Genomic DNA, 21,926 nt, shown 5'->3' on the forward strand with positions numbered 1-21,926 from the left:
CAGGCTCAATCTATTTTTAGTTTAATGAATTAATTTAGAGACACAGCGTGGAAAAAAACAGGCCCTTCGGCCCACCGAGTCCACGCAGACCAACGATCACCCCGCGCACTAATGGGCCTGTCCCACTTACGCGATTTTTCGGCGACTGCCGGCACCCGTCATAGGTCGTTACAGGTGACCGAAAATGTTCAACATGTTGAAAATCCAGCGGCGACCAGAACAAGGTACGACTCTTTGGGCGACTACTCACGACCATACAGGCTCCACCCCGCGACGTGTCGTCATGGCGTCGCCAGTATGGTCGTGAGTCGTCTCAGTCGCCCAAAGAGTCGTAGCGTCTTTCTGGTCACGGCTGGATTTTCAACACGTTGAAAATTTTGGCCGACCCGTAACGACCTATGACGGGTGTCGGCAGTCGCCGAAAAAGTCGCGTAAGTGGGACAGGGCCATAACACCATCCTACACACACACCAGGGATAATTTACAATTTTTACTGAAACCAATTTACCTTCACACCTGCATGTCTTTCGAGTGTGGGAAGAAACCGGAGCACCCGGAGAAAGCCCACGCGGTCACAGGGAGAACGTACAAACTCTGCACGGACCCGGGTTAGATCCTGACTGCGGGTGCTATCGGCGGGGGGTTTGTACGTGCACCCCGTGACCGAATGTGAATGTGTGATCAATGGCTGGCACGGTTCTGGTGGGCCGAAGGGCCTGTTTCCATGCTGTATCTTGAAACCAAATTAAACGAAAAGAGAAGCGAATCCAGTTATTAATCATTCTCGTTCAATATTACTGTTTATTTGACCATTTCAGAAGTGACAGTCAGCCAGTTTTATGTATATTGAAAGCAGCCGTCAGTTGCTGCTTGCTGATGGTATTAAAATAGTCCCCATGAATGCAAAGCTTTACAAGCCACAGAATTCTTGATATCAACACCAATTCTAATACAGAAGGTCTGAGCAATAGACTTCATCCGGCTGTTATCCGTTTATGTGCGGCAGCAAAATTATAATCCACAGCCCGTGGTGTCTGATGTTCAATAAAACGGCAGCATTTCTCATCTTTTCAGCTCGCAATGAAGCAATCCAAGGAAATGGACCAATTAAAGAAAGCTCAGCTCGAACAACTGGAGGGCTTGGAAAGACAAAATGATCAGGTAGAGAGAGAGGTGCCGCATGTTAAATGTATGTTTAAGATTAGACTGTGTTGACATGAGAAGGTGATGCTGAACACGTGCGCTCGGTCCGTCACGATCCCGCTGTGTCTCCCGCTGGTTGCTTACCATTTTGAATCCCCTTCAGCGTTCCCACATTGACCTTTCTGTCCTGGGCCTCCTCCATTGTCAGGGTGAGGCCACACACCAACTGGAGGAGCAGCACCTCAAATTCCGCTTGGGTAGCTTACAACTCGGCGGTTTCAATATTGAATTCTCCAATTTTAGAATTAACCTCAAACAAACCCTATCTACCGCTCCACTCACCCCCCCCCCCCCCCCCCCACCAACCCCCACTCCACACACCTTCCTCCTTCCTCCACCCCTCCTCCTCTCTCTCCCCTTCTCTGTGCCACCCCCACCCCCTCACCTGCTACGCCTCCTCCCTGTGTCTTCACAGTTCGCAACTAATTCTTCAATCCCCCCCCTCCCCCCCAACAATCAGTCTGAAGAAGGGTCTCGACAGAAACAGCACCTATCCATGTGTAAGAAAGAACTGCAGATGCTGGTACAATCAAAGATAGACACAAAATGCTGGAGTAACTCAGTGGGTGAGGCATCATCTCTGGAGAGAAGGAATGGGTGACGTTTTGGGTCTGAGGAAGGGCCAAAACGTTGCCCATTCCTTCTCTCCAGAGATGCTGCCCCACCTGCTGAGTTACTCCAGCATTTTGTGTCTACCAGCACCTACCATGTTCTCCAGTGATGCTGCCTGGCCCGCTGAGTTAATCCAGTACTTTATGTCCTTTGGTGTAAACCAGCATCTGCAGGTCCTTGTTTCATATGTTCGAGGTGCAAAATTAGGCCACCTGTGAGAAAAGGTGTTTCCTCGTCTCCGTTCTAAATGGCTTTCCCCATATTCGTAAACCGTGGCCCCTGGTTCTGGACTCCCCCAACATCGGGAACATGTTTCCTGCCTTTAGAGTGTCCAAACCCTTAATAATCTTATGTTTCAATAAGATCCCCCTCGTCCTTCTAAACACCAGAGTGTACAAGCCCAGGCGCTCCATTCTCTCAGCATACGACAGTCCCGCCATCCCATGAATTAACCTTGTAAACCTATGCTGCACTCCCTCAATAGCAAGAATGTCCTTCCTAAGATTAGGGGACCAAAACTGCACACACTACTCCAGGTAGCTCACAACCCACTGGTATGAACATTGAAATAAGGTCATAAGTGATAGAAGCAGAATTTGGCCATTCGGCCCATCAAGTCTACTCTGGCCATTCAATCATGGGTGATCTATCTCTCCCTCCTCACCCCATTCTCCTGCCTTCTCCCCATAACCCCTAATACCCCCTCAACCCACATCATCTGCAGTTCCTTCCTTCACACTCTCTCGCCTCTTCATCAAGCCGATGTGATTAGTGGCCTAAAAATCATCGTTGCCGATTCACCGCCAGTCGATGACGGAAAAAATATATTCACGCTTGAAAATGCCACACAAGCCAAACTATTCGGCATAGCGTGAGGTTCAGTGGATTGTTACATTAACGAGTTATTTACTCCCTGAGATTGTTTTTCTTTCACGTGTCCAAAGCACAAAAGATGAACGACACGAAAACAGGTTTGTAGTTTAATGTCTGGATCATTATGTGCTGGGGCAGATGACACCATTGTTCTTTAATGCAGGATTTACCTGGAAATCAACGTGTAAATTCCTGAGTGTAACCTTTTCCCCTTGGAATTGTACAGAGAACCGATGCTGTTTATCAGTGAGGCTGCAGAGGCATTATGTTCAAGTGCCTTGTATACATATAACTATCTTCTGTACAGAACGGTTAAGGGCCTGTCCCACCAGCATGCGATAGCATGCGTCTAGCACGATCAAATGTGGTCGCTTGAGGTGTACGGCCTCGAGGGACCGGTCCCACTTCGATCGGCGGAGGCGTATGGAGTTGTGCGGGGCTGGTCCTGACATCGCGCGGGGGCTCCGAAAATCTTGCGCTGTTCGAAAATCCCGCGCGACAACGGCCTGTCAGCCCGCAGCCACATCGAGGTCGTACGCAGCCGCATCAAGGCCCTACGCAGCGCCTTGACGTCGTGCGCAGTGTTTTGACGTCGTGCGCCTAGCATGTGGCGTTGCGTGATGACATCACCGCCGAGCGTGCCGTTGCGTGATGACGTCACCGCTCGACGCCGTGCGACGTTCAAATTCAGTCGGCCCGCCTCCTGCCCAGCTGATTGGTGAGTTTGATGTCGGGACCAGCCCCGCACAACTCCATACGCCTCCGTGGTTCTAATTGGGACCGGCCCCGCGAGGCCGTACGCCTTAAGCCACCACGTTTGGACGCGCTAGACGCTAGACTGGTGGGACAGGCCCTTTAGTGTTACCATCACGGAACCTTTTCATAGAATGGCCGGCACGGTGGCGCAGCCGTGGAGCTTCCTGACCCTCAGCGCAAGAGACCCGGGTTCGATCCTGACCAAGGCTGCTGTCTGTGCGGAGTTTGCACGTTCTCCCCGTGACCTGCGTCGGTGCTCCGGTTTTCTCCCACCTTCCAAGAACCTTGCAGGTTTGTTGGTTGGAGACACAATAAACTGGAGTATCTCAGCGGGTCAGGCAGGCAGCTTCTCTGGTGAAAAGGAATAGGTGACGTTTTGGGTCGAGACCCTTCTTCAGTCACCTTTTCCATTTCTCCAGAGATGCTGCTTGTCCCGCTGAGTTACTCCAGCTTTTTATGTCTATCTTCCCTGCCTGCACCTGCATTATCTTTTTTTTTAAAGTGACCATTATGATATTTCCTCGTCTTTCTCAACCTTGATAACTAATATTTGAACAGTGATTCTACCTTTGAAAGCTGTTTATCAAGTTTTAATAGCATGGAACAGTATTGATCAGAAGAAAGATCTATCACTTGTAGAAGCATGTTGCATTCTTCTACTCTAGCAGAATGCATGTTTTGATATAAACATGCCGTATAAAATGATATGAGACATGATATGACATATGCAGTGACTAGTGGGGTGCAGCAAGGCTCGTTGTTGGGACTACAGTTATTTACAATATTTATTAACGATTTGGACGAGGGAATTAAATGAAACATCTCCAAGTTGCGGATGACACAAAGCTGGGTGGCAGTGTGAGCTGCGAGGAGAATGCTATGGGGCTGCAGGGTGACTTGGATAGGTTGGGTGAGTGGGCAGATGCATGCAGATGCAGTATAATGTGAATAAATGTGAGGTTATCCACTTTGGTGGCAAGAACAGGAAGGCAGAGTATTATCTGAATGGTGTCAGATTAGGAAAAGGGGAAGTGCAACGAGACTTGGGTGTCCTTGTACACCAGTCATTGAAAGCAAGCATGCAGGTACAGCAGGCAGTGAAGAATGGCATGTTGGCCTTCATAGCGAGAGGATTTGAGTTTAGGAGCAAGGAGGTCCTACTGCAGTTGTACAGGGCCCTGGACTATAGCATGCAATTTTGGTCTCCTAATTTGAGGAAGGAAATTCTTGCTGTTGAGGGAGTGCAGCGTAGGTTCACCAGGTTAATTCCCGGGATGGCGGGACTGACATATGAAAGAATGGGTCGACTGGGCTTGTATTCACTGGAATTTAGAACGATGAGGGGGGATTTTATAGAAACATATAAAATTCTTCAGGAATTGGACAGGCTAGATGCAGGAAAAATGTTCCCCATGTTGGGGGAGTCCAGAACCAGGGGTCAAAGTTTAAGAATAAGGGGTAGGCCATTTAGGACTAAGATGAGGAAAAACATTTTCACCCGGAGAGTTGTGAATCTGTGGAATTCTCTGCCACAGAAGGCAGTGGAGGCCAATTAACTGGATGTTTTCAAGGGAGAGTTAGATTTGGCTCTTCGAGCTAACGGAATCAAGGGATATGGGGAGAAGGCAGGAACGGAGTACTGATTTTAGATGATCAGCCAAAATCATATTGAATGTGGCTCAAAGGGCCGAATGTCCTACTCCTGCACATATTTTCTATGTTTCTGCGTTTTATCTCTAAAATGAAGGAGTAATTTGTTGGGTACATGTCACAGATCATTAAAATACTTCAACAAATTCCTAAATCGTGAAGACTACTCCAAAAAATTAATATTGGGGCAAACTCGTCAATCATTCCTTTTGTTTTAATGTTTCATGCGATAATTTCATAGCGTGCGAATTTAGGAAAAAATGATGTCTGTGTAATGAGGTGCATTGAGGTGTAATGAGGTGCACTGTAAAGCCATTGTTCCAGTAAGCATGGGCATTTACAGTATCATTACAGCTACAAACATTGTAACGAGCTGACTGCAACAGAATGCCACTGTTTAGTTTCATTTATTATTGCCACGTGTAGCGAGGTACAGTGAAAAGCATTTTTTTGGCATGCTATCCAGTCAGCGGAAAGGCTATACATGATTACAATCAAGCTGAACACAGTGTACAGATTCAGGTTAAAGGGCCTGTCCCATTTAGGCGATTTTTTAGGTGACTGCCGGCGAGTGTCACAGTCATAGCTGGTCGCCGAAAAGCAGCGACTGGAGCCCCCCCCCCCCCCCCTCTCCCCACGACAATGTCTACGACAACCTACCACCTAGTCGACGGCAAGCTACCCACAACCGGCGACCCAATCGTTGTGACATAGGACGTCCAGTCGATGGTGGCTGGCTCGAAGGCGGTGCTGGCTCGAAGGGCCGAATGGCCTACTCCTGCACCTATTGTCTATTGTCTATTGATATTGTGAGAGGGGATTCCAAATCCGAATCCTACGAGCCAAATCTTAATCTATCATAATTTACTGATATGGCAGATTATTTTATGCTGCTTTGAATAGACTTTAAGTGGACAATAAGTAATGCCATTAGCAGCTTCTCCCGATAAAAGCATATCTTTCCTGCGTTATGTTGACCACACCTACGACAACCTACGACCACACAGGCGACAACCGAAGTCAACCTACGCCCAACCGCGACAAGCAACGACCCTGTCATCGACAGCTGAAGACAATTCAGTCGCGTCGGTTGACATAGGTTGTCGCCAATGGAATTCACCGAGTCATCACCCGGCGACAACCTACGTCACCTGGCGACATCCTACGACAGCACCTACGGCAGGAGAAGACAGGCAACGTCAAGCCCACTGTCGCTGAAAGATGTTCAACATTTCAAAATCCAGCGGCAACAAGAAAAAAGTTACGACACTTGAGGAGACAACTCACGACAATACAGACGTCACCCCGCGACCGTGTGGCTGTCGCCGAAAAAATCGCCTAAGTGGGACCAGCCCTTACGGGAATAATGTTTTGTGCAAGGTGAAGTCCAATAGTCAGGGAGTCTCCAATGAGATAAACAGTAGGCAGACAGACACAAAAAACTGGAGTCACTCAGCAGGTCAGCCAGAGCCACTCTGGGTCTCTGGAGCCGGACCCGCTGAGTAACTCCAGCATTTTGTGCCTATTGAGTAGAGAAGATGGGAGGTCATGTTACAGTTATATAAGACGTTGGCAAGGCCACATTTAGTGACCACCTGACCTCCCGGTGGCTCAGCACTTCAACTCCCCCTCCCATTCCCCGTCCGACCTCTCTGTCCTGGGTCTCTTCCATGGCCCGAGTGAGCAACACTGGATATTGGAGGAACAGCACCTCATATTCCGCTTGGGGAGTCTGCATCCTGCGGGCATGAACATTGAATTCTCCCAATTTTGTTAGCCCTTGCTGTTTCCTCCCCTTCCTCAACCCTCGAGCTGTCTCCTCCCATCCCTCAGCACTCCTCCTCCTCCTTTTTCCTTCCTTCTCTCCGCCACCCCCTATCAGTCTGAAGAAGGGTTTCGGCCCGAAACTTTGCTTATTTCCTTCGCTCCATAGATGCTGCTGCACCCGCTGAGTTTCTCCAGCATTTTTGTGTACATTTAGTATATTGTGTTCAGTTTTGGTCACCATGTTACAGGAAAGATGTTGTCAAGTTGGAACGGGTGCAGAGAAGATTTACGAGGTTGTATCCAGGACTGCAGCTGTACTCTGCGAATGGCTCGATGGTAATCATGTATTGTCTTTCTGCTGGCTGGTTAGCGCGCAACAAAAGCTTTTCACTGTACCTCGGTACGCGTGACAATAAACTAAACTCAACTCAACTCAAGGGCCTGAGCTCCAGGGAGAGGTTGAGCAGGCTGGGATTCTAATCCTTGGAGCGCAGGAGGATAAAGGGTGATCTTCTAGAGGTATACAAAATCACGAGAGGGACAGATCAGGTAAGCATAGATAGAAACATAGAAAATAGGTGCAGGAGTAGACCATTCGGCCCTTCGAGCCTGCACCGCCATTCAATATGATCATGGCTGATCATCCAACTCAGTATCCTGTACCTGCCTTCTCTCCATACCCCCTGATACCTTTAGCCACAAGGGCCACATCTAACTCCCTCTTAAATATAGCCAATGAACTGGCCTCAACTACCTTCTGTGGCAGAGAATTCCAAAGATTCACCACTCTCTGTGTGAAAAATGTTTTTCTCATCTCGGTCCTAAAAGATTTCCCCCTTATCCTTAAACTGTGACCCCTTGTTCTGGACTTCCCCAACATCGCGAACAATCTTCCTGCATCTAGCCTGTCCAACCCCTTAAGAATTTTGTAAGTTTCTATAAGATCCCCCCTCAATCTTCTAAATTCGAGTCTCGAGAACCAGGGGACATAGGTTTAAGGTGAGGTGGGGAAAGATTTAATAGTTACCCTGCACTTCCAACAACTGGGACTTGAGCCCATGTTACTGGAAAGATGTTGTCAAGTTGGAAAGGGTACAGAGAAGATTTACGAGGATGTTGCCAGGACTGCAGTTTAAACCGGCATCTGCCGTTCCTGCCTACACAAGATAGACGGTAGGTCAGGAACGTTCTCAGGGATGGCTCAGCTCAGTTGCCTGACTGACATCAGCTGTGGAAACCAAAAACTATGCACAAGATTATTGAATTGAATTGAACACTTTCTTGTCACGTGGTACTTTGGATCCATCTTCATGAACAGATACTTTGGTTCCGTCTTCACTAAGGAGGACACAAACAATCTTCCTGATAGAGTAGTGGCCAGGGGCCACAGTTTAAGAATAAGGGGTAAGCCATTTAGAACAGAGATGAGGAAAAACTTTTTTACCCAGAAAGTTGTGAATCTGTGGAATTCTCTGCCTCAAAGGGCAGTGGAGGCCAATTCTCTGGATGCTTTCAAGAGAGAGTTAGATAGAGCTCTTAAAGATAGCGGAGTCAGGGGGTATGGGGAGAAGGCAGGAACGGGGTACTGAATGTGGATGATCAGCCATGATCACAGTGAATGGCGGTGCTGGCTCGAAGGGCCGAATGGCCTACTACTGCACCTGTTGTCTATTGTCTATTGATAGAGCCCCACCCTGCCCAACCTCTCCCTGTAGCTCAGGCCCTCGAGTCCTAGCAACATCCTTGTAAATCCCCTCTGCACCCTTTCCAGCTGGACAACATCTTTCTTCCAACATGGCGGCCAAAAATGGGCGCAACTTTCCAAATCTGGCCTCACCTTCATTCACTCCACAGAGAAGTATAGGAGAAAGGAGAGTGACTTTAAACGATAAATTTAGGAAGCATAACCAAGTAACAAGGAATAGTAACAAGCATTTCTCCAGGGGAAGAAAATCAAAGAAAATCTTCAGGAAGAACAATAGATAGAATTGTTTCTATAAGAGCCCAAAATGGTAGATCCCCTGTGGAGAAAGAATGTTTAAATGAGTGCTGGATGCCAATCTTCTGTGGTGATACAGACACTAATATTAATAAGGAAAAATGTGAAATATTTAAATTGCAGACAGAGACACAGCATGCTGAGAGATTCTACATCAATAATTGCAGATAAATGTCCCAGCATGGTAAGATGAGGTGAGGGGGTGGGTAGTTTTAACAGGAACCTGAGAGGCAATTTTTTAGCACAAAGGGTAGGGAGTGTATGGAACGAGCTGCCGGAGGAGGTAGTTGAGGGAGGGACTATCCCAACGTTTAAGAAACATTTAGACAGGTACATGGAAAGTTCAAGTTCAAGTTCAAGCGAGTTTATTGTCATATTGTCATGATAGGACAATGAAATTCTTGCTTTGCTTCAGCACAACAGAACTTCAAAACAGATCAGTGTGATATGGGCCAAATGCAAGATAGACACAAAATGCTGGAGTAAAATTGGTGTACAATTTTGGTCGCCTAATTATAGGAAGGATGTCAACAAAATAGAGAGAGTACAGAGGAGATTTACTAGAATGTTGCCTGGGTTTCAGCAACTAAGTTACAGAGAACGGTTGAACAAGTTAGGGCTTTATTCTTTGGAGCGCAGAAGGTTAAGGGGGGACTTGATAGAGGTCTTTAAAATGATGAGAGGGATAGACAGAGTTGACGTGGATAAGCTTTTCCCACTGAGAGTAGGGAAGATTCAAACAAGAGGACATGACTTGAGAATTAAGGGACAGAAGTTTAGGGGTAACTTGAGGGGGAACTTCTTTACTCAGAGAGTGGTGGCTGTGTGGAATGAGCTTCCAGTGGAGGTGGTGGAGGCAGGTTCGATTTTATCATTTAAAAATAAATTGGATAGTTATATGGACGGGAAAGGAATGGAGGGTTATGGTCTGAGCGCAGGTATATGGGACTAGGGGAAAATAAGTGTTCGGCACGGACTAGAAGGGCCGAGATGGCCTGTTTCCGTGCTGTAATTGTTATATGGTTATATGGTAACTCAGCGGGACAGGCAGCGTCTCTGGAGAGAAGGAATGGGTGACATTTCGGGCTGAGACGCTGCTTCAGACTGGAGATCCATAGATAAGGAAACAGAGATAAAAGGTAGTGGGAGACAGTAAGATGGTCGGTGAACTGGAACGGGGAGGGGATGGAGAGGGAGGTTTCCAACTTGAAGTTAGAGAAGTCAATGTTCATACCACTGGGGTGTAAGCTGCCCAAGCAAAGTATGAGGTGCTGCTCCTCCAACTTGCACTGGGCCTCACTCTGACAATGGAGGAGGCCCAGGACAGAAAGGTCAGTGTGAGAATGGGAGGGGGAGTTGAAGTTATTAGCAGCTGAATGCGGGCAGGTGGGATTAGCGTAGATGGGACATGTTGGTCGGTGCGGGCCAGTTGGGCCTGTTTCCACACTGTATCACTCTATGGTTTTGGAAGAGTCTGTGACAGAGCATCCAGTCTCTCACCCCAAGAAAATATAAGGTGGTACGTTTTTCTCTTTGCCTGGACAATATTATAGCTGAGGGGGGATTGTCACCTGTGGTAGGTCGAGCTGATTTAATTGAAGGTAAATTCCTGAAGATTTCTGCAAAGGTTGAGCAATTCAATCTGTCCCGACAATGAATCTCTGCTCCCTACCACAACCAGAGAGCAGTGCCGAACTATTGTCTACTCATTGGTGACCATCGGACTATCCTTGATCGGACTTTGCTGGCTTTAACTTGCACTAAACGTTATTCCCTCATCATACGGCATACACGGCAAACGGCTTAATCATGCATTGTCTTTCCGCTGACTGGATGGCAGGCAACAAAAGCTTTTCACTGTACCCTGGTACACGTGATAATAAACTGAACTGTAAATGTCAGGTCATGGTTTAGTCATTGAAGAAAGGGAACTACAGCCCATGGAGTTGTAGGTCCTCATTGGGGAAGGTCTGATGCGGGGCCTAGATACTGGTCCACCACCGATTTTCCAGCAACTGGTGGTCCGTCACCTCCTTTAGTCCGGACAAAATGTATCTATCAACGTCTCACCTATAAATCACTTTAGCAATCTCCCATTTCTCCGGCTCCACATCTTAAACCAAAGTATAATGGCAATTAGTAGTCATATTCTATGTTTTTTCCTCCTCCACTTTAGTTTAGTTTAGTTTTGAGATACAGCGTGGAAACAGGACCTTCGGCCCACCAAGTCCACGCCAACCGGCGATCCCCGCGCATTAATACTATCCTACACACACAAGGGACAATTTACACATACACCAAGCCAATTTATCCCTATATACCTGCACGTCTTTGGAGTGTGGGAGGAAACCGAAGATCTTGGAGAAATCCCACGAGGTCAGGGGGAGAACGCACAAACTCCGTACAGATAGCACCCGTAGTCAGGATCGAACCGGGGTCTCCGGCACTGCAAACGCTGTGAGGCAGCAACTCTCCCACCGTGCCCGTCCTTTCTTTTAAGGTATTGGGATAAATAGGGTCATACAGAGTGGAAACAGGCCCTTCGACCCAAATTGAGAATGCACTTGAAATCCTCCCACCGTGAATCGTTATTGGTATCTGACAAATTTTATCCTAAAATATTCTTTGTGGGTGGATTATTTAAACTTCTTATCAGTTTAGTAGTGGGAAGCTCATCTGTTCTTCAAACTAATTGGTATGTGGGAGTATGTGTAGGAAGGAACTGCAGATGCTGGTTTACACCGAAGATAGACACAAAATGCTGGAGTAACTCAGTGGGACAGGCAGCACCTCTGGAGAGAAGGAACAGGTCGAGACCCTACCCCAGTCAGAGAGTTAGGGGAAACGGAGTCTAGAGATATGGAAGGGTAAGGTGTGAAGATGACAGATCAAAGCAGGTGTTGATCAAGGAAATGTAGAATTGCTCTGTAGGCTGAGTGGAAGGTGACTGTGGTGTATATGCAATGTAATATGTAATGTAAATGCCAGTGCCCCTTGAGGCCAAAAGCAGAAGCTGGTAAATGAACCTGTGCCTCGTGACTGAGGTCAAGTGACCTTCTGGAAGTTTCAGTTGATAGCAGATTAAACTTTTCCTACAAGATGTCGGACGTGTCTTCATTGTGCTAGTCACAACACGGTCTTACGGAAGACATTACATGGTGTCAGAATTTTTAAAAAATGGAGGGGCTCAAGCATCCGGGACCACCCTCCCTGTGTAGCCGGGGATAGACCACCTGTAGCCAGACGCCAAAATGTGAGAAACTTGGACAGAGAAGCCAATCTCCAGAAGCCAGGAATAGTCTCCCAGAAGGTGCAAGTCCCCGGAAGACATGATGCGCCGAGATGCAGCGAGAGGCAGGAGCCAGTCTCCCAGTCACAGCAAAAGACAACAAGACAGGCCCTTTGTTAGAGTTTCTAGAGTTTGAGGTTAAAGTGAAAAACAGCAGCACTCTTAATTGAGTCTAGTGTAAATCCTTAAGTGGATATTAGGGGGAGATGTGATGTAATTAAAGTGAAGGGGGAGATGTGATGTATATGTAATGTAATATGTAATATAAATGCCAGAGCCCCTTGAGGCCAAAAGCAGAAGCTGGTAAATGTACCTGTGCCTTGCGACTGAGGTCAAGTGACCTACTGGAAGTTTCAGTTGATAGCAGATTAAACTTTTCCTACAAGATATCGGACGTGTCTTCATTGTGCTAGTCACACCAAGGTCTTAAGGAAGACATTACAGTGACAACGAGGCACACATACAGTAAAATTAATCAGGAGGACAGTGAAGCCAGTCGGAGAACTAGGGTGGGGGAGGGACGGAGAGAGAGGGAAAGCAAGGGTTACTTGAAGTTAGAGAAATCAATATTCATACGTCAGCATAATTCATATGTGAGTTGGCATGGATTCTTCCAGCATCCTTTCTTTGCATCCATGTCTTTAATTTTCGTTTCTAGTCCATCAATCATAGCATCTTATTCCACAGATTAACCCTCATCTTTTATGAATTATTTATTACACTGGTAAATGTCTCATGATAATGTCTGTAATCCGAAATACCATGTTCATTGTTTTGTTTTACCATTAGAGTTCAAATGTAACATGCATTTTATAGAAAGACACATGTTAATGAACGCTGGCATTTCATTTTGTACACGTTTTTGATTTGTGATCACTATTATTTTTGTACAGCTGCTGAAATCATGTCATGCAGGGTGTGTCTCCCAAGGTAGGTCTAATCTTCATTACTGAACGGCAATCAAATCTGTTGTTTAATGTTGACGGTGCTTCATATACTGACAGGGCTGGCCGTGCGTACATTGAATGAAATTGGGTTTGGCATAGTGGCGCAGCGGTAGAGTTGCTGCCTTTCAGTGCCGGAGACCCGGGTTCGATCCCGGCCACGGGTGCTGTCAGTACGGAGTTTGTGCGTTCTCCCCGTGGGTTTTCTCCGAGATAATAATAATAATAATGGATGGGATTTATATAGCGCCTTTCTAATACTCAAGGCGTTTTACATCGCATTATTCATTCACTCCTCAGTCACACTCGGTGGTGGTATGCTACTTCTGTAGCCACAGCTGCCCTGGGGCAGACTGACGGAAGCGTGGCTGCCATTCTGCGCCTATGGCCCCTCCGACCACCACCAATCACTCACACACATTCACACACATTCACACACAGGCAAAGGTGGGTGAAGTGTCTTGCCCAAGGACACAACGACAGTATGCACTCCAAGCGGGATTCGAACCGGCCACCTTCCGGTCGCCAGCCGAACACTTAGCCCATTGTGCCTCCCACACTCCAAAGACTTGCAGGTATGTGGGTTAATTGGCTTGGTGTAAATGTAAATTGTCCCGAGTGTGGGTAGGATAGTGTTAGTGTGCGGGGATCGCTGGTCGGCGCAGACTCGGTGGGCCGAAGGGCCTGTTTACGCGCTATGTCTCTAAACTAAACTATTTCAATGATGTGAAAATTGATGCAAATGTGCAAAACAAAGAGCCGTGTAGCTTTTTTGGCCAGTGTTAGCAAGTTGGGCCGAAGGTCCTGTTTCCAAGCTGAACCACTTTATGAATCCAAGTCCATTGCAGAGACAAATTAAAGTTGTTGGTGTAGAAATCTTTCGAAGTTAGGAGCAAAGAGGTCCTTCTGCAATTGTTCAGGGCATTGGTGAGATCACACCTGGAGTAATGTGTGCAGTTTTGGTCTCCTAATTTGAGGAAGGACAATCTTGCTATTGAGGGTAGGTTTACAAGGTTAATTCCCGGGATGGCGGGACTGTCATATGCTGGGAGAATGGAGCGGCTGGGCTTGTATACTCTGGAATTTAGAAGGATGAGATGAGGATCTTATAGAAACATATGAGTTATCCGTTGTAAAAAAAACCTGAAACATCGTTGATCTAAAACGACACCAAGGAAACAGTTGGTGATAAACCTTTTACCATGGCCAACTGGTATCCGATTGGGATGTTATCAGTAATTCACCACTTTCTGCCCAAACTTTGTAACTATTAATGATTTTGTTGTTCATCCTTCGTAGTGGAAGAAGACCATGACTTCAGTGTTTTTGTTTTTGTTTGTGGGTTTGGAGGTGAGACCGATCTGGGCCCGGAAAGCTTGCCCGCGTATGGGACACAGTTGGGTGGGTGCTGCAGTAGAAGTTGAAGTGGCTCGAGCCTTGGGTGTGGCGCATTCCCTCTGAGCTTCTGCGGTGCGCTCCCATGGTGATCTTGCACGGGTCCTGAAGTCATCATTTGCGTTTGACTTGGATTAAAGTGAGGGAGAGTTGCGCAAATCGTCAGCCTCACTCTCTTGTCGAAATTGAAACATATAAGATTATTAAGGTACACAAAAGGCTGGAGAAACTCAGCGGGTGCAGCAGCATCTATGGAGCAAAGGAAATAGGCAACGTTTCGGGCCGAACCCCTTCTTCAGACTATTAAGGGTTTGGACACGCTAGAGGCACGAAACATGTTCCCGATTTTGGAGGAGTCCAGAACCAGGGGCCACAATTTACGAATAAGGGGTAAGCCATTTGGAACGGAGACGAGGAAACACTTTTTCTCACAGAGAGTTATGAGTCTGTGGAATTCTCTGCCTCAGAGGGCGGTGGAGGCCGGTTCTCTGGATGCTTTCAAGAGAGAGCTAGATAGGGCTCTTAAAGATAGTGTAGTCGGGGGATATGGGGAGAAGGCAGGAACAGGGGGTACTGATTGGGGATGATCAGCCATGATCACATTGAATGGCGGTGCTGGCTCGGAGGGCTGAATGGCCTACTCCTGCACCTATTGTCTGTTGTCTATTGTCCCGGCCTATCTGGATCCAGTGGCAAGACATAGTCAAGACGGCTGGTGATAGGTCAGCACGCAGTGGGTGGCCACCAGTGGTCTACGTGAACATTGTGCCCTAATTGCGCTCGGCGACACTTTGCTGGGTCCACCATCCTACCGGTTGGACCGCCAGATGGTGGTCTCCTCCGCGTATTCCGTCGGATCCAGCCTTCACCTTTCCTGAATAAGATTAAGGATACCCAGCGGCAGAAGCACAATCCCAGTGTGAAACCCTCACTTGACCATCTCTTGAGAAGTTCATTGGGATAACTTGAAAGATCGATAAACCAGGAATTGAGATAGAGTCATAGAGGGATACAGTGTGGAAACAGGCCCTTCTGCCCAACTTGCCCACACCGGCCAACATGTCCCAGTTACACCAGTACCACATGATCTGAATCAGTTAGGATTCACTCAGTGGGGAAAAGGTGTCACGCAAAATAATGACTGCATTTGTAGAGGTCATTTAGAAACATAGAAACATAGAAAATAGGTGCAGGAGTAGGCCATTCGGCCCTTCGAGCCTGCACCGCCATTCAATATGATCATGGCTGATCATCCAACTCAGTATCCTGTACCTACCTTCTCTCCATACCCCCTGATCCCTTTAGCCACAAGGGCCACATCTAACTCCCTCTTAAATATAGCCAATGAACTGGCCTCAACTACCTTCTGTGGCAGAGAGTTCCAGAGATTCACCACTCTCTGTGTGAAAAATGTTTTTCTCATCTCGGTCCTAAAGGATTTCCCCTTAAACTGTGACCCCTTGTCCTGGACTTCCCCAACATCAAGAACAATCTTCCTGCATCTAGCCTGTCCAACCCCTTAAGAATTTTGTAAGTTTCTATAAGATCCCCCCTCAATCTTCTAAATTCTAGCGAGTACAAGCCGAGTCTATCCAGTCTCATCGGATACCAGTTGCCATAGTGAAGGGTTTATCACAAACTGGTTCCTTGGCGTCGTTTTAGATCAACGATGTTTCAGGTTTTTTTACAATGATTTAACTAATTTGAAGCTGTTTCGTAGGTTTTCTTTCAGTTTAACTCTGAAAGATTTCTACATCACGAACTTTAATTTGTCTTTGCAATGGTTGCACTTAGTGTCATCGAGTCATAGAGTGATACAGTGTGGAAACAGGCCCTTCGGCCCAACTTGCCCGCACCGGCCAACGTCCCAGCTACACTAGTCCCACCTGCCTGCGTTTAGTCCATATCCCTCCAAACCTGTCCCCTCCATGTACCTGTCCAAATGTTTCTTCAACGTTGGGGTAGTCCCTGCCTCAACTACCTCCTCTGGCAGCTCGTTCCATACACCCACCACCCTTTGTGTGAAAAATGTAGCCCTCAGACTTAAATAGCGTTTTTTTTTTTAAATTCCTTGGGCTCAGTAAATGAGGATAGACTTCAGCAATTAACCGTAAAGAAAATAAAATAAAAAAACACCCTGCAATGCCTCCCCTCCAGCCAAGAAAATAACAAATCCCTCAGGCCTACAGATCTAAAACAGGGGCAGCACGGTGGCACAATGGTAGAGTTGCTGCCTTATGGGCCTGTCCCATTTGGAGGTTTTTTAGGCAACTGCCGGCGACAGTCATAGTCGTAGCAGGTCGCCGAAAAAAACGGCGACAACCTACGTCACCCCGGCGACAACTACGACAGCACCCACGTCAGGAGAAGTCAAGCTACGCCCATTGGCGTCAAACCCACTGTCACCGAAAATGTTTCAACGTGTTGAAAATTTAGCGGCGACCAGAGAGACGGTGCGACTTTTTGCGCAACTGAGGACACGACTCCCGGCGAACATGTGGAGACAAACTAGTTGGCTGTAGTTGCCTAAAAAATCGCCTAAGTGGGGCAGGCCCGTTACAGCGCCAGAGACCCGGGTTCGATCCTGACTACAGGTGCTGTCTGTACGGAGTTTGTGCGTTTTCCCCGTTACAGCGTGTAGTTTATCCGGGTGCGCTGGGTTCCTGCCGTTAGCCGAAGCCGTTAATTGACTTGATATAATTTCCAAAGCCGTTAATTGACTTGATATAATTGTAAATTGTTCCTCGTGTGTGTGTGTGTGTGTGTGTGTGTGTGTGTGTGTGTGTGTGTGTGTGTGTGTGTGTGTGTGTGTGTGTGTGTGTGTGTGTGCGCGTGTGTGTGCGTGTGCGTGTGTGTGCGTGTGTGCGTGTGTGCGTGTGTGTGTGTGTGTGATAGTGTTAGTGTGCAGGGATCACTGGTCGGTACTGACTTGATGGGCCGAAGGGCACTGTTTCCACGCTGTATCTCTAAACTAAACTGGAAAATAGTCTTGTGTCTTTCCATCTCCATCTCCAAAAGTTGAAGGATTGGGAATGCAAAATTCAAAGTCCTTTAACAAAAATAATCAAGTTCCTGCTAATCAGACCTCTATGCAGGAAGAATTATTTCCTGCTAATACAAATGGAATATAAGAAGTATTAAATTCCAATTAAATATCGACGCTCACCTCTGGGATGTTGGTTTCAATTTTCGAGATTTATTTTTTCTCCCTATAAGATTTTTTCTCCCTAGTTCCCCATCTTGCCGCTTAATGTTAGGACAGCACGGTAGAGTTGCTGCCTTACAGCGTCAGAGACCCGGGTTCGATCCAGACCACGGTTCTGTCTGTGTGGAGTTTGTACGTTCTCCCCGTGACCTGCATTTTTTTCTGGGTCTTTCCACCCACACGCCAAAGACGTACATGTTTGTAGGTTTGCATTGCTCTCCCTGTAACCGCGTGGGTTTTCTCCGGGTGCTCTGGTTACCTCCCGCATTCCAAAGACATGCAGGTTAATTGGCCTCGACAAATTGTCCCTGGCGTGTGCCGTCAAGAGGCTTCTGGGAATCAACAAGGGAGCCAACTTCCAGAGGCACTAATTTGGTCGCCCAGCTTTCTACAAAGTCTCATACAATAGTCACCTCAAGGCAGAAATAGATCAGCAACTTACACTCAGAGAGCAGCTACCACAAATAAACAGGATGATAAATCACAGGAGCAAGGATGACTGAACTTCACGACCTTTTGGGTGAAGAATGCGATTAGATCTAAATGGTTTCAGTGCATTAGGCCTGAGCTCAGTTACATGAATCCTTGCTTCTCCGAGGGATATAAGAACATTGAATCAGGGCTTTCAGACCTTGGGTTTTATTGAGAACATTTGCAGGACCTTTCGACATGAGGGGCTACAGTTTGAGATTTTACAAGCTGTCAATATGTCAGAGTTTCTGCCAGTCTGAAGAAGGGTCCCGATCGGAAACATCGGCCATTCTTTTTCTCCAGAGAGATGCCGAATGACCCGCTGAGTTACTCCAGCATTTTTCCAGCTACCATCTGAGTATCTACGTTGAAGTGCTTTGTCTAAAATCAAGCAATCGCCTTCGAGGGAAGATCTTTCCCCATTGAAGATACATTATGGCATCGAAAACACTGTTTAGTTGCGTTTAGAGATACAGCGCGGAAACAGGCCCTTCGGCCCACCGAGTCCACGCCGACCAGCGATCCCCGCACACTAACACTACCCTACACACACACGGGACAAATTTACATTTACACCAAGCCAATTAACCTATGAACCTGTACGTCTTTGTAGTGTGGGAGGAAACCGAAGATCTCGGAGAAAACCCACGCAGGTCACGGGGGGAACGTACGTCTTGTTCAGCTTCCATAATGTCTGAAGACGGGTCCCGACCCGAAACATCGCGGATCCCTGTTCTCCAGAGATGCTGCCTGACCCACTGAATTCCTCCTGCACTTTAAGTCATTCTGTCTAAACCAGTATCTGCAGTTCCTTTCTTTTTCCTACTTTTCCTCCATGATGTCTTGACCACATGCTTCATGCCATGGGGGCAGCACGGTGGCGCAGCGGTAGAGTTGCTGCCTTACAGCGCCAGGGGTTCGATCCTGACTACGGCTGCTGGCTGCAAGGAGTTTGTACGTTCTCCCCGTGACCTGCGTGGGTTTTCCCCGGGTGCTCCGGTTTCCTCCCACACTCCAAAGACGTGCAGGTTTGCAGGTTAATTGGCTTCAATAAAAAAGTCTCTAGTGTGTGGGATAGTACCAGTGTTTGGTTGGGAGTGGGCTCAGTGGGCCGAAGGGCCTGTTTCCGCACTGTATCTCTAGTCTAAAGGACGGATTACCTTATCCTTCCCTACAATTTATTTATCTTCCTCCTACTGAAATGGACAAGAACAACATTACACAGTTCACAGCCTTATCTGCTCTGGAATCATTCACCATTGTCCTTATATAATTAGACAATAGACAATAGGTGCAGCAGGAGTAGGCCATTTGGCCCCTCGAGCCGGCACCGGCATTCAATGTGATCATAGCTGATCATCTACAATCAGTACCCCGTTCCTGCCTTCTCCCCATGTCCCCTGACTCCGCTATCTTTAAGAGCTCTGTCTAGCTCTCTCTTGAAAGTATCCAGAAAGCCGGCCTCCACCGCCCTCTGAGGCAGAGAATTCCACAGACTCACAACTCTCTGTGAGAAAAAGTGTTTCCTCATCTCTGTTCTAAATGACTTACCCCTTATTCTTAAACTGTGGCCCGTGGTTCTGGACTCCCCCAACATCGGGAACATGTTTCCTGCCTCTAGCGTGTCCAACCTTAATAATCTTATATTTCAATGAGAACCCCTCTCATCCTTCTAAACTCCAGAGTATACAAGCCCAGCCGCTCCATTCTATCAACACAGGACAGTCCCACCATTCCAGGAATTAACCTTGTAAACCTACGCTGCACTCCTTCAATAGCAAGAATGTCTTTCCTCAAATTGGGTGACCAAAACTGCACACAATACTCCAGGTGTGGTCTCGCTAGGGCCCTGATTCAGATGGAAGTTGGAAAAATGAGGCATTTGAAGTTGACCACACCTTCTTGACCCCAGAGCAGGGAGGCTGATCCGACTGATAAACATATTTGCACGTGGTGGAGCCATTTATCACATTTCACCAAAATGTTCCGCAGTGCTGGACATGTCTAGAAATTGTACGGTAGTTCTATGCAGTGAAGGGGAAAGAGTGTAGGAAGGAATTGCAGATGCTGGCTTACGTTGAAGATAGACACCAAATGCTGGAGTAGCTCAATGGAACGGGCAGCATCTCTGGAGAGAAGAAATGGTTGACGTTTTGGATCGAGACCCTTCTTCAGACTGAGAGTCAGGGGAGAGGGAAACGAGAGATATGGAAGGGTACAAAGAGCATGTGAGGTAGTGTTGCCAACTGTCCCGTATTAGCCGGGACATCCCATATTTTGGGCTAAATTGGTTTGTCCCGTACGGGACCGTCCTTGTCCCTTGACTGCTACTACTCGGGTCGAGGGGACTGTCGGGTCGGAGCGCCGTGTGCGGCTCCCGCCTCACCCATCCCGACGTAGTGCAGCCCGTGGAGTGCAGCAGCAGCCGCGCCTCGCCCGTGGCCCCGGCCAGCTGTCCGACCTTCGGACCTTCGCTTACCGCTGACACCACCACCCCTCCTTCACATGGCCGATCATCGGTTCATGAGTTGGACGGGGCGCCGGACTTTGCGCGCGACATCGCGCAGCCCGGGCCAAAACTCCTCAGCTGGCCCGCCGGCTGGGCTTTGCGTGCAGTCCAGCACCCGGGCCAACTCATCATTCACCCAGCCACGGCCGAGTCGGTCAACGAATTGCCATCGGGAATTTGTCCCTTATTTTGACCTTTTGTCCCTTATTTGGGAGCGAGAAAGTTGGCGACTCTAATGTGGGAGGTGTGAAAAGGACGGATCAAAGCAGAGGTTGAGTCAGTTTTAAAACGTGGTCGCAGAACCAGACGGCAGGAGGAATCACGGAGGCTGGAGCAGCGTGAGCGGATGCTGCAGAACTCTCGCCGGAGAGAGGAGGGGAAACTTCTTCAAAGTAGGCCTACCTTGAGGAGATTTCGCAATCTATCTTGAGGAGATTTCCGTCAGCGGGACAGGCGGCTTGTCCACAAAGTGGATGGGGTGCAGCAGCATCTATGGAGCGAAGGAAAACGTTTCAGGCCAAAACCCTTCTTCAGCCCGAAACGTTGCCTATTTCCTTCGCTCCATAGATGCTGCTGCACCCGCTGAGTTTCTCCAGCATTTTTGTCTACCTTCGATTTTCCAGCATCTGCAGTTCCTTCTTAAACACAAAGTGGATGGGGTCAGCTTTCCAGCGTTGGGGGTGGGAGGGAGCGAGGAGTGAGAGGGGGAGCAGCTTATGGCACTTCTTGTCATCGCTGAGCTTTAAAATTAGTACGTTTTGGTTTCATCCGCCCACTCCCGCCCAGCACCGTCATCTACACATTAAATCACCCATTGTTCATCACCCACCAAATATCTAAAGTCACAAACAATCAATCATGTGGCAATTTAATGCATTCATCACAGCCAGGAAAGCACACTTTAATCTTATTCACACAGATTGGGCTCAGCAATTTTCAGCCTCTCATCGGCGCTACAAGAAATAAAAAGCAGGGATCGTTAAACATAACGCAGGAACGATATGCTTTTTTGGGGGAAGCTGCTAATGGCATTCACTTAATGTCCACTTAAAGCCTTTTTAAAGAAGCATAAAATATATTGCCATGTCAGTAAATTAGCATTGATTAAGATTTGGCTCATAGGATTCAGATTTGGAATCCCCTCTCACAATATCAATAGACAATAGACAATAGGTGCAGGAGTAGGCCATTCGGCCCTTTGAGCCAGCACCGCCATTCAATGTGATCATGGCTGATCATCCCCAATCAGTACC

General features: G+C 47.6%; 1 protein-coding gene across 2 annotated transcripts in view; it reads left to right on the top strand.

Annotated features, from left to right (window-relative positions):
• plcb4 (phospholipase C beta 4) overlaps nucleotides 1-21,926 on the top strand; it is a 445,314-nt gene that overhangs the window by 414,686 nt on the left and 8,702 nt on the right. For both annotated transcript variants that reach the window (XM_033026236.1, XM_033026237.1), the window contains 2 exons: nucleotides 1,075-1,161; nucleotides 13,043-13,079. In XM_033026236.1, coding sequence (XP_032882127.1) covers nucleotides 1,075-1,161; nucleotides 13,043-13,079 — 124 coding nt within the window. The remainder of the gene's footprint in view (nucleotides 1-1,074; nucleotides 1,162-13,042; nucleotides 13,080-21,926) is intronic.

The sequence above is a fragment of the Amblyraja radiata genome, chromosome 8, assembly GCF_010909765.2.
Source record: "Amblyraja radiata isolate CabotCenter1 chromosome 8, sAmbRad1.1.pri, whole genome shotgun sequence".
Lineage (NCBI taxonomy): Eukaryota > Metazoa > Chordata > Chondrichthyes > Rajiformes > Rajidae > Amblyraja > Amblyraja radiata.